At 46.6% G+C, this 17,956-nt stretch overlaps 2 protein-coding genes across 2 annotated transcripts; one reads left to right on the top strand and one right to left on the bottom strand.

The window, feature by feature from the left end:
* The first annotated feature begins 4,630 nt into the window (after positions 1 to 4,630).
* On the top strand, positions 4,631 to 9,614 carry LOC119340548 (chromatin assembly factor 1 subunit FAS2 homolog). Its single transcript, XM_037612470.1, has 13 exons — positions 4,631 to 4,868; positions 5,032 to 5,143; positions 5,333 to 5,359; positions 6,101 to 6,173; positions 6,265 to 6,368; positions 6,454 to 6,668; positions 6,744 to 6,843; positions 6,938 to 7,004; positions 7,443 to 7,531; positions 7,623 to 7,761; positions 7,878 to 7,978; positions 8,420 to 8,581; positions 9,184 to 9,614. Exons 1-13 carry the CDS (start codon positions 4,755 to 4,757, stop codon positions 9,378 to 9,380), a joined length of 1,500 nt encoding a protein of 499 aa, XP_037468367.1. The 5' UTR covers positions 4,631 to 4,754; the 3' UTR covers positions 9,381 to 9,614.
* Positions 9,615 to 9,864: 250 nt separating this feature from the next.
* Positions 9,865 to 11,163, bottom strand: LOC119335273 (proline-rich receptor-like protein kinase PERK2). The gene has a single exon (XM_037607416.1). It carries the CDS (start codon positions 11,090 to 11,092, stop codon positions 10,088 to 10,090), a length of 1,005 nt encoding a protein of 334 aa, XP_037463313.1. The 5' UTR covers positions 11,093 to 11,163; the 3' UTR covers positions 9,865 to 10,087.
* Positions 11,164 to 17,956: the final 6,793 nt, after the last annotated feature.

The following is a 17,956-nucleotide window of genomic DNA, read 5'->3' as shown; positions in this document are numbered from 1 at the left end:
ATGTCCAAGAATATGCAGTTTCATCTTATGCTTCTAACTAGCAAAATTAGTACCATCAAAGAAAGGACCTCCGCGGTGGTAATTTCCCTCGCTAGACGCCATACTCTCCTAGGTTGTGAAACCAAGGCTACGATCACCAAAGCTACGGAAATCAAGGCAAATGGAGACCAACTCTGATACCACTTGTAGGATCGGAAGTAGGTCTAGAGGGGGCGATTAGACTACTTGACCAAATAAAAACCTAACCTTTTCCCAATTTTAAGTCTTGGCAGATGTTAGCAACTTAGCACAAGTCAAGCAATCAACCTACACATGCAATTCTAAGAGTGTGGCAGTGGAAAGTAAAACATTGCATATGAAGGTAAAGGGAAGGGTTTGGAGAAGGCAAACGCAATGTAGACACAGAGATTTTTGCCGTAGTTTCGATAGGTGGTGCTATCACATGTCCATGTTGATGGAGACTTCAACCCGCGAAGGGCAACGATTGCGCGAGTCCACGAAGGGCTCCACCCACGAAGGGTCCACGAAGAAGCAACCTTGTCTATCGCACCATGGCCATCGCCCACGAAGGACTTGCCTCACTCGGGTAGATCTTCATGAAGTAGACGATCTCCTTGACCTTACAAGCTCCTTGGTTCAACTCCACAATCTTGACAGAGGCTCCCAAGTGACACCTAACCAATCTAGGAGACACCACTCTCCAAAACGTAATAGATGGTGTGTTGATGATGAGCTTCTTGCTCTTGTGCTTCAAATGATAGTCTCCCCAACACTCAACTCTCTCTCAAAGATTTGGCTATGGTGGAAAGATGATTCGAGTGGAAAGCAATTTGGGAGAAGGCTAGAGATCAAGATTCTTGTGGTTGAATTGAGATGTGTTGGTCTCAACACATGAGTAGGTGGTTCTCTCTCAAAAAATGAGTAGTGGAAGTGTAGACACGTTCGGATGGCTCTCTCATATATGGATATGGGGGTGGAGGGGTATATATAGCCTTCACACAAAATCCAACCGTTACACACATTTAACCCAACTCGGTCAGACCGAATAGAAGAACTCGGTGAGACCGATTCAGTTCAAAATGTGAACGTTAGGAATTTCGGCGGGACCAACATGATCAACTTGGTTGGGACCGATGTGCTAGGGCTAGGGCAAAACCTCATCTCAGTGAGACCGATTGCATGAACTTGGTGACACTGATTTCAGTAAAAAGCAAACAGAGAGTTGGTCAGGCAAACTCGGTGGGACCGATTGCACATTTCGGTGAGACCGAAATAATTACAACATGCAACAGAGAGTTTGCAAGGCCATCTCGGTGAGACCGAGATCCGTATCGTGAGACCGAATTGTCCAAGGTTTCTGGCAGTGGTTAGGTCAACTAAACTCGGTAGCGCCGGATAGATCAAATCGGTGGGGCCGAGTTTGACTTTGAGTTTTTGACATATGTGGAAATGAGAAAATGGATGAGGGTTTTGGAGCAGTATCACTAAGCATTTTGAGCAAGTAGACCATTAAGCAACACCTCATCCCCTTTTAATATATTGACTTTCCTATGGACTCAATGTGATCTTGGATCACTAAAGTGAAAAATGAAGAGTCTTGAGCTTTTGCCAATCTTTGTCCTTAGCATTTTGAGAGGTCCACATCTCTAGTCCATGCCATTGCCAATTATTGAACTTTCTGAAATATTTAACTTAAATGGATATTAGTCCAATGAGCTATATGTTGTTATGAATTACCAAAACCATCCGGGGATTAGTTGCACTTTCAACTTCCCACCGAGGATGCCAAGATCATGTAGGTTACGGGAGAATGTTCCTCGGCAAGTTACATGATATGGAGCACATCGGGGCAGCGGCCCCAGTGTCGTTGTGGATGTTGCAAGTCGATTCTCGTTGGTGTGGAGTGGTAGCGGACAATTCCGTGTCGCTTGCGCAGCCACCCGATGGTCGTGGCCGTGCTCAAGATAGGAGGATGTGAGAGTACTCATATTAACTGAAGATGGCTCGTGGAGATAATATTCGTTGCTTCAACAAGGATGGAATCCCCCTTACCTAGTGGGGCATTTTTGTTGATTTCTGTGGTCTTTTTTGAACATATTGTTATAGTACAAAATTATACGTACACTTCTATTCTGTTTTCTTTACAAAAATGATACAAATCTATTATAAAGGTTCTATAAAAGTACAAAATTCCCCAAACATAATAAAAACTACATCAAGGTCCCTATATCGCCGAACAGTTACTTATGACGTCAGAACGAGCCACCGACGCGTCGCTGTCACCGCTCTTGTACCAGGGCCGGTATGATCTTGTCGATACAGACGATAAGTCTTCATGCACGTGACCTAAGAACCATTATCCCAGAGCCGCAATGGTAACCGTTGAACTCTTGAGCTGATTTGAGGAACCTCACCCCTAACCTCGGCTAAATTGTGACGGTAGTATGGTGTAATCATAAATGGATATATAGTAAGTGACAAGTGTGGGTACTCTACATATATATTAATCAATTAAAAAACTGCCCTGAAGAAGTGTTTGTGATTGTTTTGGAACGTGGCTCGTTAGGGCATGTACAATGGTTGATAGGACAGTCTTATCTTAAGTCTTGCATGTAATTTAGAGATGACAAAAAAATATGTCTACAATGGGTTATATCTTAGCCTTATCTTCAATAACTAGTTATTCCTTAAAATATGGTGAGACAAATTGTGCTAAGAGATCATCTCTTGTCTTATCTTAAATAAGAGAAGACAAGCCTTTTCTTATGAGTTCTCTCTCCTCCACCTCACCATTTATCCTACGTGGCACTCCTAAGATAGCACCATTGTACATGCTCTTAATCGCATTTCTTAGACGCGGACTGCTCGTACATACATAAAACGGTGTCGGCCATCGGAACAGTTGTAACAAGTCTGCGGTGGGACTTTTTCACCAAGACACCAATGCCGTCAAGCACTTTTCGCTATTTTTTATCTCCTAATTCTGTCAATCTGACACATTCATAGCGCAAGTCTGCATACCTAGTTACCTACTACCTAATTTAATTTCTATCTGTAAAATTTTGATTTGATAGTGCTCTTTTCTTTTCCAGATGGCCTAGGAATCTGGGTGCATTTTAGCTAGCTAGGTTCCCCACTTATTTTCCTTTTATCGGTATTTTTTACTCTTTATAATCACCTTTTGCTTTCTTTTGTACATTTTATGGTTCCATATTACGCAACCATTACCTATATAGTGTGCCAAGATTTGGTTGATAATCATCAACTTAATTCAGTAGTGGCCATTACTGATAGATATGACATTTGTTGTCTCTGTATCTATGCCACCATAAACAGCTAGCTCCTTATCCAATAATCCACTTGTTGTAAGCAAAAGGTACCACTAACGCAAGAGCACATCTATCAGGTGTTGCATATTTAGATTTAGCCTATCCTCCCCACCCATTTTTTTGCCTACTCTAAATTATCTTATGATCTGATCACCTGAAGCTACAAATTACATTTTCGCCAGAAAACAACTTCTGCTTATGTTACTACTAACTAGTCCCACTGATGTACGTGGTTAAAGTACAAATTAATTGAGTGCCATATGCAACCCCTTTGATTTAATTTTGTTTCCCATTGCATTTGTAGGAGCTGAGCTATCAGTTTTATTTTCTTATAAGTTCTATACTACTCCCTCCGTTCCAAAATATTTGGCTTTCTAGAGATTTCAAATGGACTATCACATACGGATGTATATATACATATTTTATAGTGTAGATTCATTCATTTTGCTCTGTATGTAGTCACTTGTTAAAATCTCTAGAAAGACAAATATTTAGAAATGGATGGAGTACGTATTGGTGGATTTGTGACCGAAGAGGCAGGCCTTTGCAATCCATCATTTTCCCCATTCTCGTGGTTCCGAGTCTTTTGTTTATTTTTCTGCAGGGATTTCCGAATCCCAGTAAGGACGGTTTCCAATATGATGAAATATAATCATGCATATCTCCGTTCCCACCTTTTTGAATTTTGTGAATCACAGAGTCACTTGGACTATGCACTGTTCTTCAATAATTTTAGTATATATCAATGTAAATTATCAACAAATATCCCTCGTAAAAAAAGGAGTTTGATGATGGCAGTAGTAGTAGTACTATTTTCTGTCATTTTTTTGAAGTACCAGTACTATACTTCTTTAGTTCCATAATGTGGTGCGTATAATTTTTTTGAGAAGTCAACTTTGAAAATTTGACCAAGTGTATAGAGAAAAACTATTCATATCTACAATACCAAATATATAAAATATGAAACTACGTCTTATGATGAATCTAATGAAATATGTTTGACATTCCAGATGTAAATGTTTTCTCCACAAACTTGATGAAGTTTGAATTTTCAAAAAATCTATATGCACTACATTATGGAACAGAGGGAGTACTATAGAGTCAGGAAAAAAAACTAGAAATCAAGGAAATTAAACACTTAATACTACCGAGCCCATGAAAATAGGCAACCGGAAGCAGGTAGTGGGCCGTAATATAGCCCACTCGCCGCTTCCACAAGCGGCCCAGCATCAACTGCCCTTCTCTCTCTTCTTCTCCCCACAGGAGTCTGCATTTGGAATTCTCAAAAAAAAAAAGGAGTCTGCATTTGGAGGGAGCGGAAGTGAAGTCGCGCGCCCAGTCCCCTCCATTTTCCCGCCTTCCCCAAACCCTAGTCTCCGAGGCGATTTTCGATCCATCCCACCGAAGAAGAAGACGACGGAGAGGATGCGTGGCGGCACGGTGCAGATCAACTGGCACGACCTGCAGCCGGTGCTCACCCTCGACTTCCACCCCGTATCCCGCCGCCTCGCCACCGGCGGCGGAGACCACGACATCAAGGTCCGCCATTCTCTTTTCTCTGCACAGGAGATCCGAATCTCGTGACTGTGCCGTGCCTCCACGGTCCGGCCTGGGGCTGATTTTCGAGCTGGGGTTGCATGAATAGTCCGTGAACTTCACGCCCCGACTTATCCCCTCCGATTTCATGTCGTCTGGCTTGCAGATCTGGGCGATAGCGTCGGATGAGTCGGAGGAGAAGCTCCCCACCGCTTCCTACGTCAGCAGCCTCTCGTCTCACAGCTCCGCCGTCAATGTTCTCCGCTTCTCTCCTTCTGGTAGGTGGTAGCGTAATTTTATAATATCTTCAATGCCAGCGTAGGCGGCATCTATTTCTTATTTTCATTTCATATGAGAAGTTTCTTATGTTTTCTTTCCTGGGAAAAAATGAAGATAAAATAAACACCCAATGTATTTTTTGTTTGATACGCTTAATTAACCCCATCTTTTGCACTGGTTACATGCAGGTGAAAATCTGGCGTCTGGTGCTGATGGTATGTTCAATTTTGCACTGACACCTTTTTGTTTCGCTGTTATGGAAGGCACCAGTTCTCCCAATTCAATCAAGGAAGAAATTTATTTGTTGTTCCCATACGGAGGGTTTGAAATTCACAACATAACCAACACAATAGAAAACAGCCAGAAAAGTATCCACCACTCTGCTTGGTCCTGTAGTCAGCATGTTTTTCACGAGCTCTACTCAAAGGCATACTTGTGTACCAGTACCACTTGGTTGAGCATTTGCATCTGTCGTAGAAGTACAACTTAACTCGTCCTACTTGAAGCTATCGTTGTTGTAGCTAATTGATCGGTTGAATTTTATGTGTCCTAGGTATGTAAACTGGCTTCTTCGGTAATTGACATCTGATGGTTTAAATTTGACCGAGAAAAGTAGGAAAATTTCTACTGCGGCATTTTAAATTATATTTATATGTTTGGTTGTACAAGTTAGGGTATAAGTTCTATAAAACTAAGACCAAACTGGAAAGCTGCTGAATGCTGTTCAGCCAATCACCAAATTAACCTGGCATGTCTGTAATTTCACTCCCATCTCTCAATAGTTAGGTCTTAATTGTTGAACATGTTATTTCCAACAATCTGTATGCACCAAGGTGCTAGGATTGCAACCTTGATAACTCAAGGCACTCTAATATTTCATTGGGATCATGAAATGCTTCACACACCTAGAGATTAACAGTTATATTGAGAGAATAATTCCTGCGCCTTTGTGACAGGTGGTGGTATTATCCTTTGGACATTGCACTCCACTGATGATGGCGAGGCTTGGAAAATACACAAATCCTTATTGTGAGATATACCATCTGAAAATAATGGTTCCTTGAAGCAGCACTCTTGTTTTGATGCATGCTCAATTATTTTGGCCTTGTTTGTATGGTAGGTTCCATCGCAAGGATGTTCTTGACCTGCAGTGGTCGAGTGATGGGTCATACCTTGTTTCTGCTTCAGTTGACAACAGCTGCATAATATGGGATGCTAATAAAGGTAATTCCTAGCAAAAGCAGGTGATTCGATGTTTGCACCATCTTGGCTTCTGTATCATATGCTTGATATGCAACATCATTCTCAGGTGTGGTGCAACAGATGTTGGAAGGCCATTTGCATTATGTTCAGGGGGTGGCATGGGATCCTCTGGGTCAATATATTGCCTCTTTGAGCTCTGACAGAACTTGTAAAATTTATGCAAACAAGCCTCAAGGCAAATCCAAGAATACGGAGAAGATGAACTTTGTTTGCCAGCATACACTAGTGAAGGCAGAACTTCAAAATCATGACGAGTCCAAGGTTCGTTTGATGTACTTTAACTGCCACATCCTTTTGATGTGCATTGAACAAGTAAGATAATCCTTTATCTTGCAGCCACCAGTTAAAACTCATTTGTTTCATGATGAGACATTACCATCTTTCTTCCGGAGGCTGGCATGGTCACCGGATGGGTCTTTTCTGGTACTGCCAGCAGGTATAGTTATTTTACCATGTGCACACAATTTAGCTTACCTTCACCACATTCTCTGTCCCATTAACAAGTTTTGCTCTCTTTTTATCTTAACCAGGCCTGTGCAAATACTCATCTGAAGTGATCAACACTGCCTATATTTTGTCAAGGAGAGATTTGTCAAGGTAGGACATTTAATACTTGAAATAACATCTCTATGATCCCAGCTTTAAAATAAATGACTCCATTCTTCGAGTTCAGCTGGTACCTACAATAACATAATGTAAAAAATAAAGCATTAGATAAGCTCTATCACTGATTTGTTCCTTCACATTACACGAACATCCAATCACAAGTAAAGTTGAAGAAGGCTGTACATAATTTCCTAGGCGCTTCTGGAAATTAGATTGACTTGCTTCATCTAAAATTCTGTTATAGGATGGAACTAATGTTCTAACCTTTCAGAGCTCTTTGATTCCCTAGTTGTCTTAGAATGCTATAAATAGTTGTGTGGTTTCTGGATACACACTAAAATTTTAATTTCTTATTTCTTGATCGTATAACTTATTCCACTATACATAGTTTTGTAGTTCTTTAGGATACTAATTTGTTTGGCCCTGCAGGCCTGCAATACAACTCCCTGGTGCAAGTAAAGCTATAGTAGCAGTTCGTTTTTGCCCTATTGTTTTCACCCTACGTGGTTCTCAATCAGGTAGCTTCATTGGCTTGCAACCCTGCCAGGAGGTTCTCACGGTGTTACTGATCTGTTACAGTGAAATTGAACTACTTCTGTACTGTTGCAGAAGGTTTATTCAAGCTTCCTTACCGAGCTGTTTTTGCCGTTGCTACTTTCAACTCTCTTTATGTCTATGACACCGAAAGTGCTGCTCCAATTCTAATACACGCTGGTCTACATTATGCCGCCATTACGGATATTGCATGGTGAGTACAACAACAGTTTTTTGCTTCTAGAGTCTTCTCCATTGGTTACACAGGAACTCATTCCTATTTGGCATTCCTACTGGAACTAGAAATTCATCTTTTCCTTATTCTGCCAGGTCTCCTGATGCGAAGTACTTGTCATTGTCATCGCGAGATGGTTACTGCACTATTATTGAGTTTGAGAATGAGGAACTAGGGCAGCCGCATGCCCTCTCAGGTATTTTCTATATATTCCCTTTTCTGTCTTCTCTCTTTCTGGGGAGGGTGGTTTGCAGACAGTTTCTTATCATAACCCCAATGATTGGTGCATCTTACCTTGTGATGCAACAAAGGTTGACGAGTCGACCAGTCGACGAGTCGTTCCGAGGCTGAGACTCAGACTATGCGTGACTAATCGACACTAGTCGACACTGAAGTTCCGACTCATAGACTAGTCGACACTGAAGTGTAGTCGGCCCTGGAGTTGAGACTCATAGACTAGTCTTGACTAGTCCTTGGACTCGTAATCCATGAATGCAACCGCCTTTGATTCATGGTTTAAGACAAATGTGCATAATTTTATGCTGCTAGATGCTAGTAAGATGGACAGTTGTCCATCATGGCATGCATTTACTTGAAAATGCTCTTCTAACAGTTCAATTTTCTGAAAATCTCACAGGAAAAAAGGACGTCACAGAGGGAAATGTCACATGCAGAAATACTAAGCCACCAACTGTAGATAGCATGGAAGTTGATGTCGGTACCTGCAAAATTAAGAAGTCAGGCAGCCCTGTGGGTACAGTGACACCTCCACCAGTGTTGGCCGAAAATAGCACATTGAGTAAGCCTACTTCGAAGCAATTTACTTGTGTTGCAATCAACTATGTGGCTGAAGTGGTTAAGATTATGACATCTTGTGTAGTACTGGACAATCACTTTTACGTTAAAGTGTATGAAATTTTGTTTGTGGCCATGTTCTCCTTCAGCTCTAGCTCCAGAATTTCCCTTCTGATCATGGTACACACTGAGGAACCACATGGAAGAATGGTTTTGTTTCTGAACACATTTAGTTATGAGTAACATGCAACCGCTAGCCGTTCTGACATTGGTCATGTGTAATTTTGTTAAAATAGTTCCTACCACACACATTAGTCGGCCATACACAATGCCAACAATAACAATCACATTTAATAGACCAAATAGTCTTCCAGTGTATTTATTTCAGTTAAGTGTCAGTATATACGCTCATATGAAAATTGTATATGCATCAAGGACCAAGGGTATGGATATCATTCTAAACAGGGTAGTAACTGTGCTTAATAGTCTAATAGAGAGTTTCAGTCTGAATCTGCATCATGCTTACATTGGCTATCTTTGTTCCTTATTGCACGCACTTTCCCTGTGGCGATCGCCCTTTCATGGTTATTCTTCTATACTCTTCAGGAATGAAGGAAGGAAATGTGGCTTGTGAACATGCAAAGCCAAAGGCAGACAACATGGACGTAGATGTTGGTGCCAGCAAAGCCAAGACGGAAGCCAGTCCTATGTCTGTAGAAGTGACACCACCACCAGTGTCAGCCCAGAAGAGTGCATCGAGTAAGCCTACTAAGAAGCGAATTACTCCTATTGCAATTAACTAAGTAGCAGAAGTAGTTAGAATCATGATATCCTTTGTATTGACAACAAGTACTGGAAACTACAAATTAGGTTACTCTGTAAAGAAATGTAGCCTGCTGCTGTTTTCACCTTCTGCTGTAGTCCCAGAAATCCACTCTCTGCTCGTGGCACGTATGGATCAATTTTATGGGCAGAAAGATCATGTCTATTTGCGAACACAATTTGATAAGAAGTAATATTCGTGAAGTGTCTTTTCACTGTTTGTTGTGTGATGTTTTGTTAAGGAAATCCATTCATAGACATAAATTGCTCATATGTACTCCCTCCGTTCGGAATTACTTGTCGCAGAAATGGATGTATCTAGATGTATTTTAGTTCTAGATACATCCATTTCCGAGACAAGTAATTCCGAACGGAGGGAGTAATACTTATTCGCTAGTCTTTTCACTGTTTGTTCTGTGATATTTTGTTAAGGAAATCCATTCATAGACATAAATTGCTCATATGTAACTGCTGACAGCAATAGTTTGCATATTGATTCAATCAAATTGGGTCTCCGACGCCCTTATTTCAATCACACGAAAGCCCTTATTTCAATCACACGAAAGAAGATACAGTCTTTATCAAAATAATAAATGCATGAAATCAGTGTGGGTATGGATTTGATCATTGCCTCGAGCTGCTGAAGTGTCATCAGTACAGGCAATCTTGGGCAGATTGTGCCATCGTCTTAGAACTTGGTAATGCGTCCCTTTGATTTTGCAGACGATTCTTCTTTGTTGTCTGCCTCTTCAAACCTGATATCTTCATCTTCTGAAAGGACCTCGATCTTCTCGCCGTGGGGCCCTGACTCGATCTTCTCATCAACATGGATGTGTCCGGTGACGTTGATGACCTCTGAATCCTGCTTTGCTTTGCTCTTCTGTTTCTTGTTCCACATCCAGGCGCTGTGGTTTCCTGCTGTGGCTGTGCCTGACTCTTTGCCGACGGCCTCTGATTCCTTAACCGCCTCTTGGAACTTGACGTCCTCGTCAACTGTCAGCCTGACGGCCTTGGATCCCCCAGGGCCCGACATGGCCGATTTGTGGACATGGACATGGTCGCTGAAGTTCAATACCTCTGCCTTCCTTTCTGTCTTCCTCTTCTTTTTCTTCTGCAAGCAGAAGGCAGCTAGGCATGCAAGCAGGAGGAGCCCGCCTAGGGAGACGAACACCACGATGATGACCATGTGGTGTGGAGGGCTAGGTGGAGGTGTTGGCGGGCTGATATGTGGCGGAGGTGGGGCTAGTGGGCGTGGTGGAGGTGGGCGAATGGGCGGTGATGGTGGGGGTGGAGCACGGCGAGGTGGCGGTGGTGAGGGTGGAGGTGGAGCACGGCGTGGCGGAGGTGGTGGTGGCGCACGCCGGGGCGGAGGTGGGGGCTGAGTTGGCGGAGGTGGAGCACGGCGCGGAGGAGGCTGGGTTGGTGGTGGGGGAGCACGGCGTGGAGGCGGCGGGGGTCGAATGGGTGGCGCAGGCTGCCGTGGTGGTGGTGGGGCTTGAGGGCGCGGCGGGGGTTGAACGGGTGGCGCAGGCTGTCGTGGAGGTGGTGGCGCTTGAGGGCGTGGCGGTGGCCTTGGACCGAAAGGGCTTGGTGGCGGCCTTGGACCGAAAGGGTTTGGAGGAGCGTAGGTGTTGGGTGGAGGGAAGAAGGGGAAGGGGAAGCCGAGGCCTGGAGGGTTTGGGTTGAAAGCCATTGCCGGATGAGCTAGTTGATGATGCTCGCTCTGGGACAATGCTGCTGCTGCTGTAGGTGTAGTGAGAGGAGATGGTGCAGTGAGTTGTGGTGGTGAGCATGAGCATGCATGTGGTTATATATGTGCGTGTGTTGTGGGAGGGAAAGAGACGAGGAGTGTGATGTGGTTTGAAGATTTGAGTGACTTGGCTGCAATGCTACGGCTTGAGCTGGGGTTGCTTCTAAACAATCCGTTCCTTGGCATCGAAGCCCATGTAGCTGGCCGGCGGCCCTTCTTCTCTCTCTTTTTTGCCACTTTGGTCCTCATTCGTAGATCCTAATGAAATCCTGCCTACACAGCCACACTACACGCCGATATGTGTATCTATCATTCACGGCTTTATTCCGAATTAGCGTAGCATATAGATCATCATCTTGTTTTCAAATGACAAAAAAGAAATAAAGAAAGACGGGTGTATTGCTTGATTGAAGCTCTTGTGATTATTTCGGCCAAGTGGCCAAACCGTAGATCATTCGATTACCGTCCAGGTCCAGACGTTCTGCGTTTATGACATCCCATCAGCCTAACATCATCTCCTGCTACTGACAAGATATAGCTTGTAAGCATGCGAAAACCGCATATCAGATACTTGAGTGTGTTGCAAGGCCATCTTCCGAAAGACCACGAGTGGCACTATGCCCTCCAGGATTTCATGCACGATTCCTCACCTATCTATATCAGTTACAAAGCGACTCTGGCCGTGTGTATGTTCACATGTTGAGGCCGGGACAAGTCTTCCCCGATCTAAAACAGATCCGTTACAAAACGTGTGATTTCGGAAAGGAAGTGACCAGCGAGCACCCTTGCTACACCCCCAATGAGCTCCTATTTCTGATAGATGAATGCCGAGCTGAAACTGTGACGCTGATGTTTGGATGAAGTTTGTTTAACTGACACGACAATTGTTTCTGAAATCGTTTTGCTGAAGTTTACTTGAGAAATGGAATCTCAGGGCAGGGCATGTACTCAGATTTTATTTCTTTGACATTTTTCTCCCGCATTTCTACTCTACATATCCTCAGTAAAGTTGCTGAACTATATCACGATGAGTTGGCCTGTTTCATGATCTCTTGCAGTAATATAATGCAGAGGCAGAAGAAAAAAAGTAGTTAGTCGAACAATAAAAGGGGCAAAAATTGATCAGACAAACGAAACGACCTGAATCCAGGGCCATGCAAAATCCAGGGTTTTTTTTTGAGAGAACGTCGGCCTTCATTAATTAAGCAACCAAATTACACAAAGTCTCCCGGATACAATCCGGAGTAGAAAGGAAAACACAAGGACTCACAGAGTTCAAACTAGACTTAGCTAACACATGAGCTACAACATTACAGTGCCGACGAACATGCTTGAAAGAAAACAAAGCCAGAGCAGCACACTCCGTCTTGATCTCAGCAACAATGGAACCCACCAAAGATCTGTCACAGACTGAGGAATTAAGGCGTTGAACCAAAGAGAGGCAGTCAGAGTGAAACACCACGTTAGGAAAGTGCTTCTCCCGGGCCAGCCTAGCAGCGCATCGAAAAGCAAGAGCTTCAGCAACCTCCGGGGATGAGACTCCAGGCAAAGGTTCAGAAGAGGCAGCCACAAACCGGCCAGAATGATCCAATATCACCACGCCCGCCGCAGAAAAGCACCGAGGAAGATCCAGCGCAGCATCAGAGGACACTTGCACAAAACCCTGCGGCGGCGGAGCCCAAGAAAAGCTAGAAGCTGTGGGCTCCCGCCTTGTAGCAGGGAGAGGCTTGTACAGGTGCTGGAGCACCATATCAACATAGGCTTTTGTTCGTGCAGGAGTTTGTCGAGGAGGAGGAGCCTCAGGCTCATTCCGCGCTGTATTCCGGGCCTCCCAGATGTGCCACAAGGTTACCGTCAGGACAGTAATGTCCCGATCAGAGCAACGAGAGAGGAAGAGGAACAACCACTGTCTAGGAGATTGAAAAGAAGATCGGAACAGTTTGATCCCAAAGCCCTCCTTGATCTCATCCCAGACCGCCCGAGCGTGGGGACAGAATAGCATCGCATGTCCCACGTTCTCCGACCTGCCACAGTAGAAGCAATCCGTTCTCGTCGGAACCTGACGCCGGAGCAGCTGCTCACTCGAGGGCAAACAGTCATGTGCAAACCTCCACAGAACGGTCTTCATCTTATTTGGGGCCTTAACATTCCATAGCTTTTTCCAAAGCTTCTCCTCCGAAGGACAGGCAGATTGCTGGCCTCTGCCGTCGCTACTTTGCCTGATCAGGAAACGTGACGTCCGGGCCAGGTTGTAGCCCGATCGGACCGTGTACTCGCCAAACCGTGTGAAAGGCCAGCGAGTAAAGTCCGCAACACCATCCCTGATAGGGATCTGAAGTATCTCATTGGCCACCGAATCACTGAAGAAAGCTCTCACCGAGTCCACATCCCAGCAGGCATTCTCCGCATCAATCAGACAATGAACAGTCGCCGCCGCTGGGATCGGAGAGAGGGGATGGAGGAGAGCCGGAGGCGTGGAGGGAATCCAGTGATCAGAGATGATGCGCGTGTTTCTCCCGTCACCAATACCCCACTGGACCCCCAACTTCAGCAGTTCCCGACCATGCAAAATCACCCCCCAGGTCGCCGAAGCAGAACGAGGCACCTCCGCGTTCCAAAAGTTGCCGAACTGGAAGTATCTTCCTTTGAGGACCCGGGCACACAGGGACTCCGGATCAGTCAACAACCGCCAGCCCTGTTTCGCCAACATCGCCTGGTTGAAAAGACCCATATCACAAAAGCCCATACCCCCCAAAGATTTTGGCATCGAGAGCCAGTCCCAAGAACGCCAATGAAGCTTTTTCTTGCCATCTTCCCGTCCCCACCATTGATCCGCCACAATCTGACGGAACCGCTCACATATCGCCACCGGAAGCCGGAAGCAACTTGATATGAATGTGGGGATGGCTTGAGTTTTGGACTTGGGCAAGGTTTCCGTCCCAGCCCTAGACGTAGGCTGGTCCGACCACCCGTGGATATTCTGCCAAGCACGGTCAGTGAGGAATTTGAAGGTAGCCGTGGGAGAACGACCCACCTCCGTGGGCATACCAAGATAAGAGTCTTTAAACGCCTCATTGTAGATACCCAACTGGTTCTTCACTCTCGTCTTAACCGAATCAGGACAGTGGTTGCCAAAGAACAGCGCAGACTTATCCTTATTGATTGCTTGGCCCGAACCGGCACAATAGGAGTTGAGGGTAGCCTCCAAAGCACACACACTCTGAGTGTCACCCTTGGCAAAGAAGATGCTATCGTCTGCAAAAAGGAGATGTGAGATAGATGGGCCATGACGCCCGTTTCGAATCCCATGTAGCTCGCCACGATTCTCCTTATCAAGCAACAGACCAGACAAACCTTCAGTGCACAAGAGGAACATGTATGGGCTGATCGGATCCCCCTGACGGATGCCACAAGAGGGTACCACCGGGGTTGTGAGCTCTCCATTAACTCTGACTGCATATCTGACATTTGTGACACATCTCATAACCGCAGCAATCCAAGATGGGGCAAAACCAAGTCTGCTTAGGCAACCATGGAGGTAGCTCCACTCCACCCTGTCGTAGGCCTTCATCATGTCAATCTTCAGAGCAAAGAAAGGTTGCTTCACCCGTTGCCTTCGGATCGTATGCAGACACTCATAGGCGATCAGAGTGTTGTCAGTAATTAGCCTGCCAGGAACAAAAGCACTCTGACTCTTCGACACTACCACATGAAGGATGGATTTGAGGCGGTTTGCCAAGACTTTGGAAGCAATCTTATATAGCACGTTACAGAGACTGATCGGGCAGAAGTTCTTCAGCTGCTTTGGACGTTTTGTCTTTGGAATAAGCACAATAACTGAGTCATAAAACCCTTCCGGAATAGGCCGACCCTCCAGAAAGCCCCGAACGGCATTATAGATATCAGTTCCCAAGAAATCCCAATGGGTCTGGTAGAACAAGGCCGGGAAACCATCCGGTCCCGGGGCCTTAGTAGGCCCCATCTGGAAGAGAGCTGCCCGCACCTCCTCCATGGAATAGGGTTTGCACAGCTGCTCATTCATGTCCGGAGTAACCTTGGGTGGGATAGCATTCAAGACAGCCTCGGCGTACAGGCAGGGAACCGAGGTAAATAAACTGTTATAGTAAGCCTGCACCATACTTTTGATCTCACCCTGAGAGGAACACACAGACCCATCATCACGGGAAAGTGAGTGGATCCGGTTGGTTCTTCTTCTGGCAGTCGCCCGGGCTTGGAAAAACCCGGTGTTCCGGCCCCCCTCCTTGAGCCAATCCACCCTGGAGCGTTGTCTCTCCATGACCTCCTCCCGTTCGAACAGCTCGCACAACAAGCTCTCGATATGACGTTCTTCCTCCAGGGCGGGCGGTGAGGGCGGGGAGGCCCTAATTGTGGCCAAGCGACGCTCCAACTGCCCAATCTTCTTGCGGACAGACCCAAAGGCCTCTTTGCTCCAAGATCGCAGCGATGAAGCCACATGTTTCAAGTTAGACCAGGTAGACTGAAGAGACGGGAGGCTATCTCTCCTTGCTGACCAAGCCTGTTCCAGAGTCTCTTTGTAGTCCGTGGCTCTCAGCCACATCGCCTCAAACCTAAAACCCTGCTGAACCGAAGACACCCGACGTTGCCGAGAGCCACGATCTAGGCAGACATGTATAGGGTAGTGATCCGAGGACGTGGCAATGATATTCTCAACATCACATGCAGCAAACAGACTGGAGAAGTCATTATTAGCCAAGGCACGATCAAGCCGGCACCGAACATGAGAACCAGGGTCCTGTCGATTGCACCAGGTGTATTTGGGGCCCGAGAAGCCCAAGTCCAGGAGGCCACAGTCCATCATACAATCCCGGAACGCGTCAATCTGAGTTTCAGACCTGTCCCTGGGCACGCAGTGTTCATCTTGAGCCAGAACCTCATTGAAATCACCGCAGCAAATCCATGGACCCCTCCAGGCCGATTGCATACGACGGAGGAGCTCCCAAAACAGATAACGATCCTCCCTGCGAGGCTCACCATAGACAAAAGTCGCCCTCCACGACACCCCATCGTCAAGTTTAACATGAGCATCAATACAACGCTTGTTGGCAGCCTTGATAGAAACATCCGCATTAGAGGTCCAAAAAAGAGCCATACCCCCGCTGAGACCATCACTGCTGACCGCAAAACAACCAGAGAAGCCCAGAGACCACATAAAATTCTTCACTCTCGAATCCCTCATCTTAGTTTCTGACAGAAAGAGGAGGGAGGGTCGGTAAAGCTTCACAAGCCAGCGAAGCTCGCCAACTGTCGCGTCTGACCCCAGGCCGTGACAGTTCCAGCAGATGAGACTCATTGCGTCTGGCGGGGCTGCACCGCAGCCGCCGCCGGATCCGATCGATGGTTTGAAAGCCTCTGTTTCTTGTTGGATGCTGAGTCCGAGTCATGCCCCCCATCCACACATGTTGGCTCCGGGTTAGTAACCAAAACGAGAGCGAGGGCATTGTCAACATGATTCCCTGGGACCACAGAAGGACCCGGCAAGGCAGACTTAGCAGATTTCCTTTTGAGGCCCAAAGAGCCGAACTTGTCCTGACCATCCGGGAAGAGCTCTTTGCCAGCCGCAGAAGCCCTTCCCCTGCCTCTCCCACGGGACGAAGCCCTGCCACGGCCTCTACCACCTTCCCTCTTGGGAGGAGATGACACTTCACCCTCAAGATCAGACACGCCAGCCTTGCCCCAGGGTTTAGGACGGCTCGTAGCAGATGAGCCAGACCCGGCCCCCGAGCCGTCACCACCCAACGAGGATGATGTATGACCGGATCTTGACCCCCCAGATTTCTTGTAGCCATCATCTGGAACACACAGCTTCTTGGCAGCATACGGGAGATCACCCATCTCATCCCGATCACCCGGGTTTGGGCACAGAACAGATGAATGCCCAAGCCATCCACAAGAGAAACAGTGGAATGGCAGACGCTCATACATCACCGAGAAAGTATTGGTAGCCTGGAGCTTGGAAGAAGTCACGGTCACATAGTGCACGATCGGCTCCTTGACAGCGATTTCCACACGAACACGCATGAATCCTCCCCAGCAGCGTCCATCAGCATCAGCCTCAACCTTGAGGATACCACCAAGAGGCGCAGCAAACACCATCCCGAGCTTCGCCTTCATCAGTCTTGGCGGCAGATTCATGATGCGTGCCCACACGGCCAAACGATCAAACTGAACCTGGAGCGGTTGAATATTCTGATCAAAAAGCTTTAGGAGGACAGCATGTTTACCCACCATCCATGGCGAGCCCTCGATCACCCTAGCCCTGTCCGCCCGGGTACCAAACTCAGCCACGAAGACATTGTCTCCAGCCGGATGGAACAACAACCCCTTGGGATTGCCCCACGCCGGCCGCATTGCCGCCGAGATAGTCTGAATATGAAGAGGATTGGGGGAAAGAACCTTCCCCACCAGGGCGCAATCCGGTGCTACCAGATCGGCTTCCTCTTCGTCATCCAGCACCACCGGGTTCGCCTTGACAGCCGTCAAGCGAAGTTTCTCCATCATCTCTTCGACACGAGGCGCCGAAGAAGAACTGTCCATCTGAACAGATGGCTTGGGAACCGCCATCCCTGCACGTCCGTTCGAAAGCGCTCGGGCAGGAGGGGCGACGCCTCCACCCGCCGCAGCCAGCACGCCCCCAAGGGCACTTTGATCGCCCACATCACGAGCCTCCGCCATGCCGACGCCCGGAGACCTCAGGCCAGTCGCCGCCAAGGGTGGGTAGCGATACCAGGATCGCCCCGTAATCACCCCGAACGGCAACAGGATAGA

This window comes from Triticum dicoccoides, chromosome 7B (assembly GCF_002162155.2).
Source record: "Triticum dicoccoides isolate Atlit2015 ecotype Zavitan chromosome 7B, WEW_v2.0, whole genome shotgun sequence".
Classification (NCBI taxonomy): domain Eukaryota; kingdom Viridiplantae; phylum Streptophyta; class Magnoliopsida; order Poales; family Poaceae; genus Triticum; species Triticum dicoccoides.
The sequence above is the reverse complement of the archived record's forward strand: the minus strand, read 5'-3'. Positions and strand labels throughout refer to the sequence as shown.

Coding starts and splice junctions, on each gene's coding strand:
- LOC119340548 (XM_037612470.1), top strand. CDS start 4,755: ATGCGTGGCGGCACGGTGCAGATCAACTGGCACGACCTGCAGCCGGTG. Junction 7,532..7,622: donor CCTACGTGGTTCTCAATCAG/GTAGCTTCATTG, acceptor GTACTGTTGCAG/AAGGTTTATTCAAGCTTCCT. Junction 8,582..9,183: donor GGCCGAAAATAGCACATTGA/GTAAGCCTACTT, acceptor TATACTCTTCAG/GAATGAAGGAAGGAAATGTG.
- LOC119335273 (XM_037607416.1), bottom strand. CDS start 11,092: ATGGCTTTCAACCCAAACCCTCCAGGCCTCGGCTTCCCCTTCCCCTTC.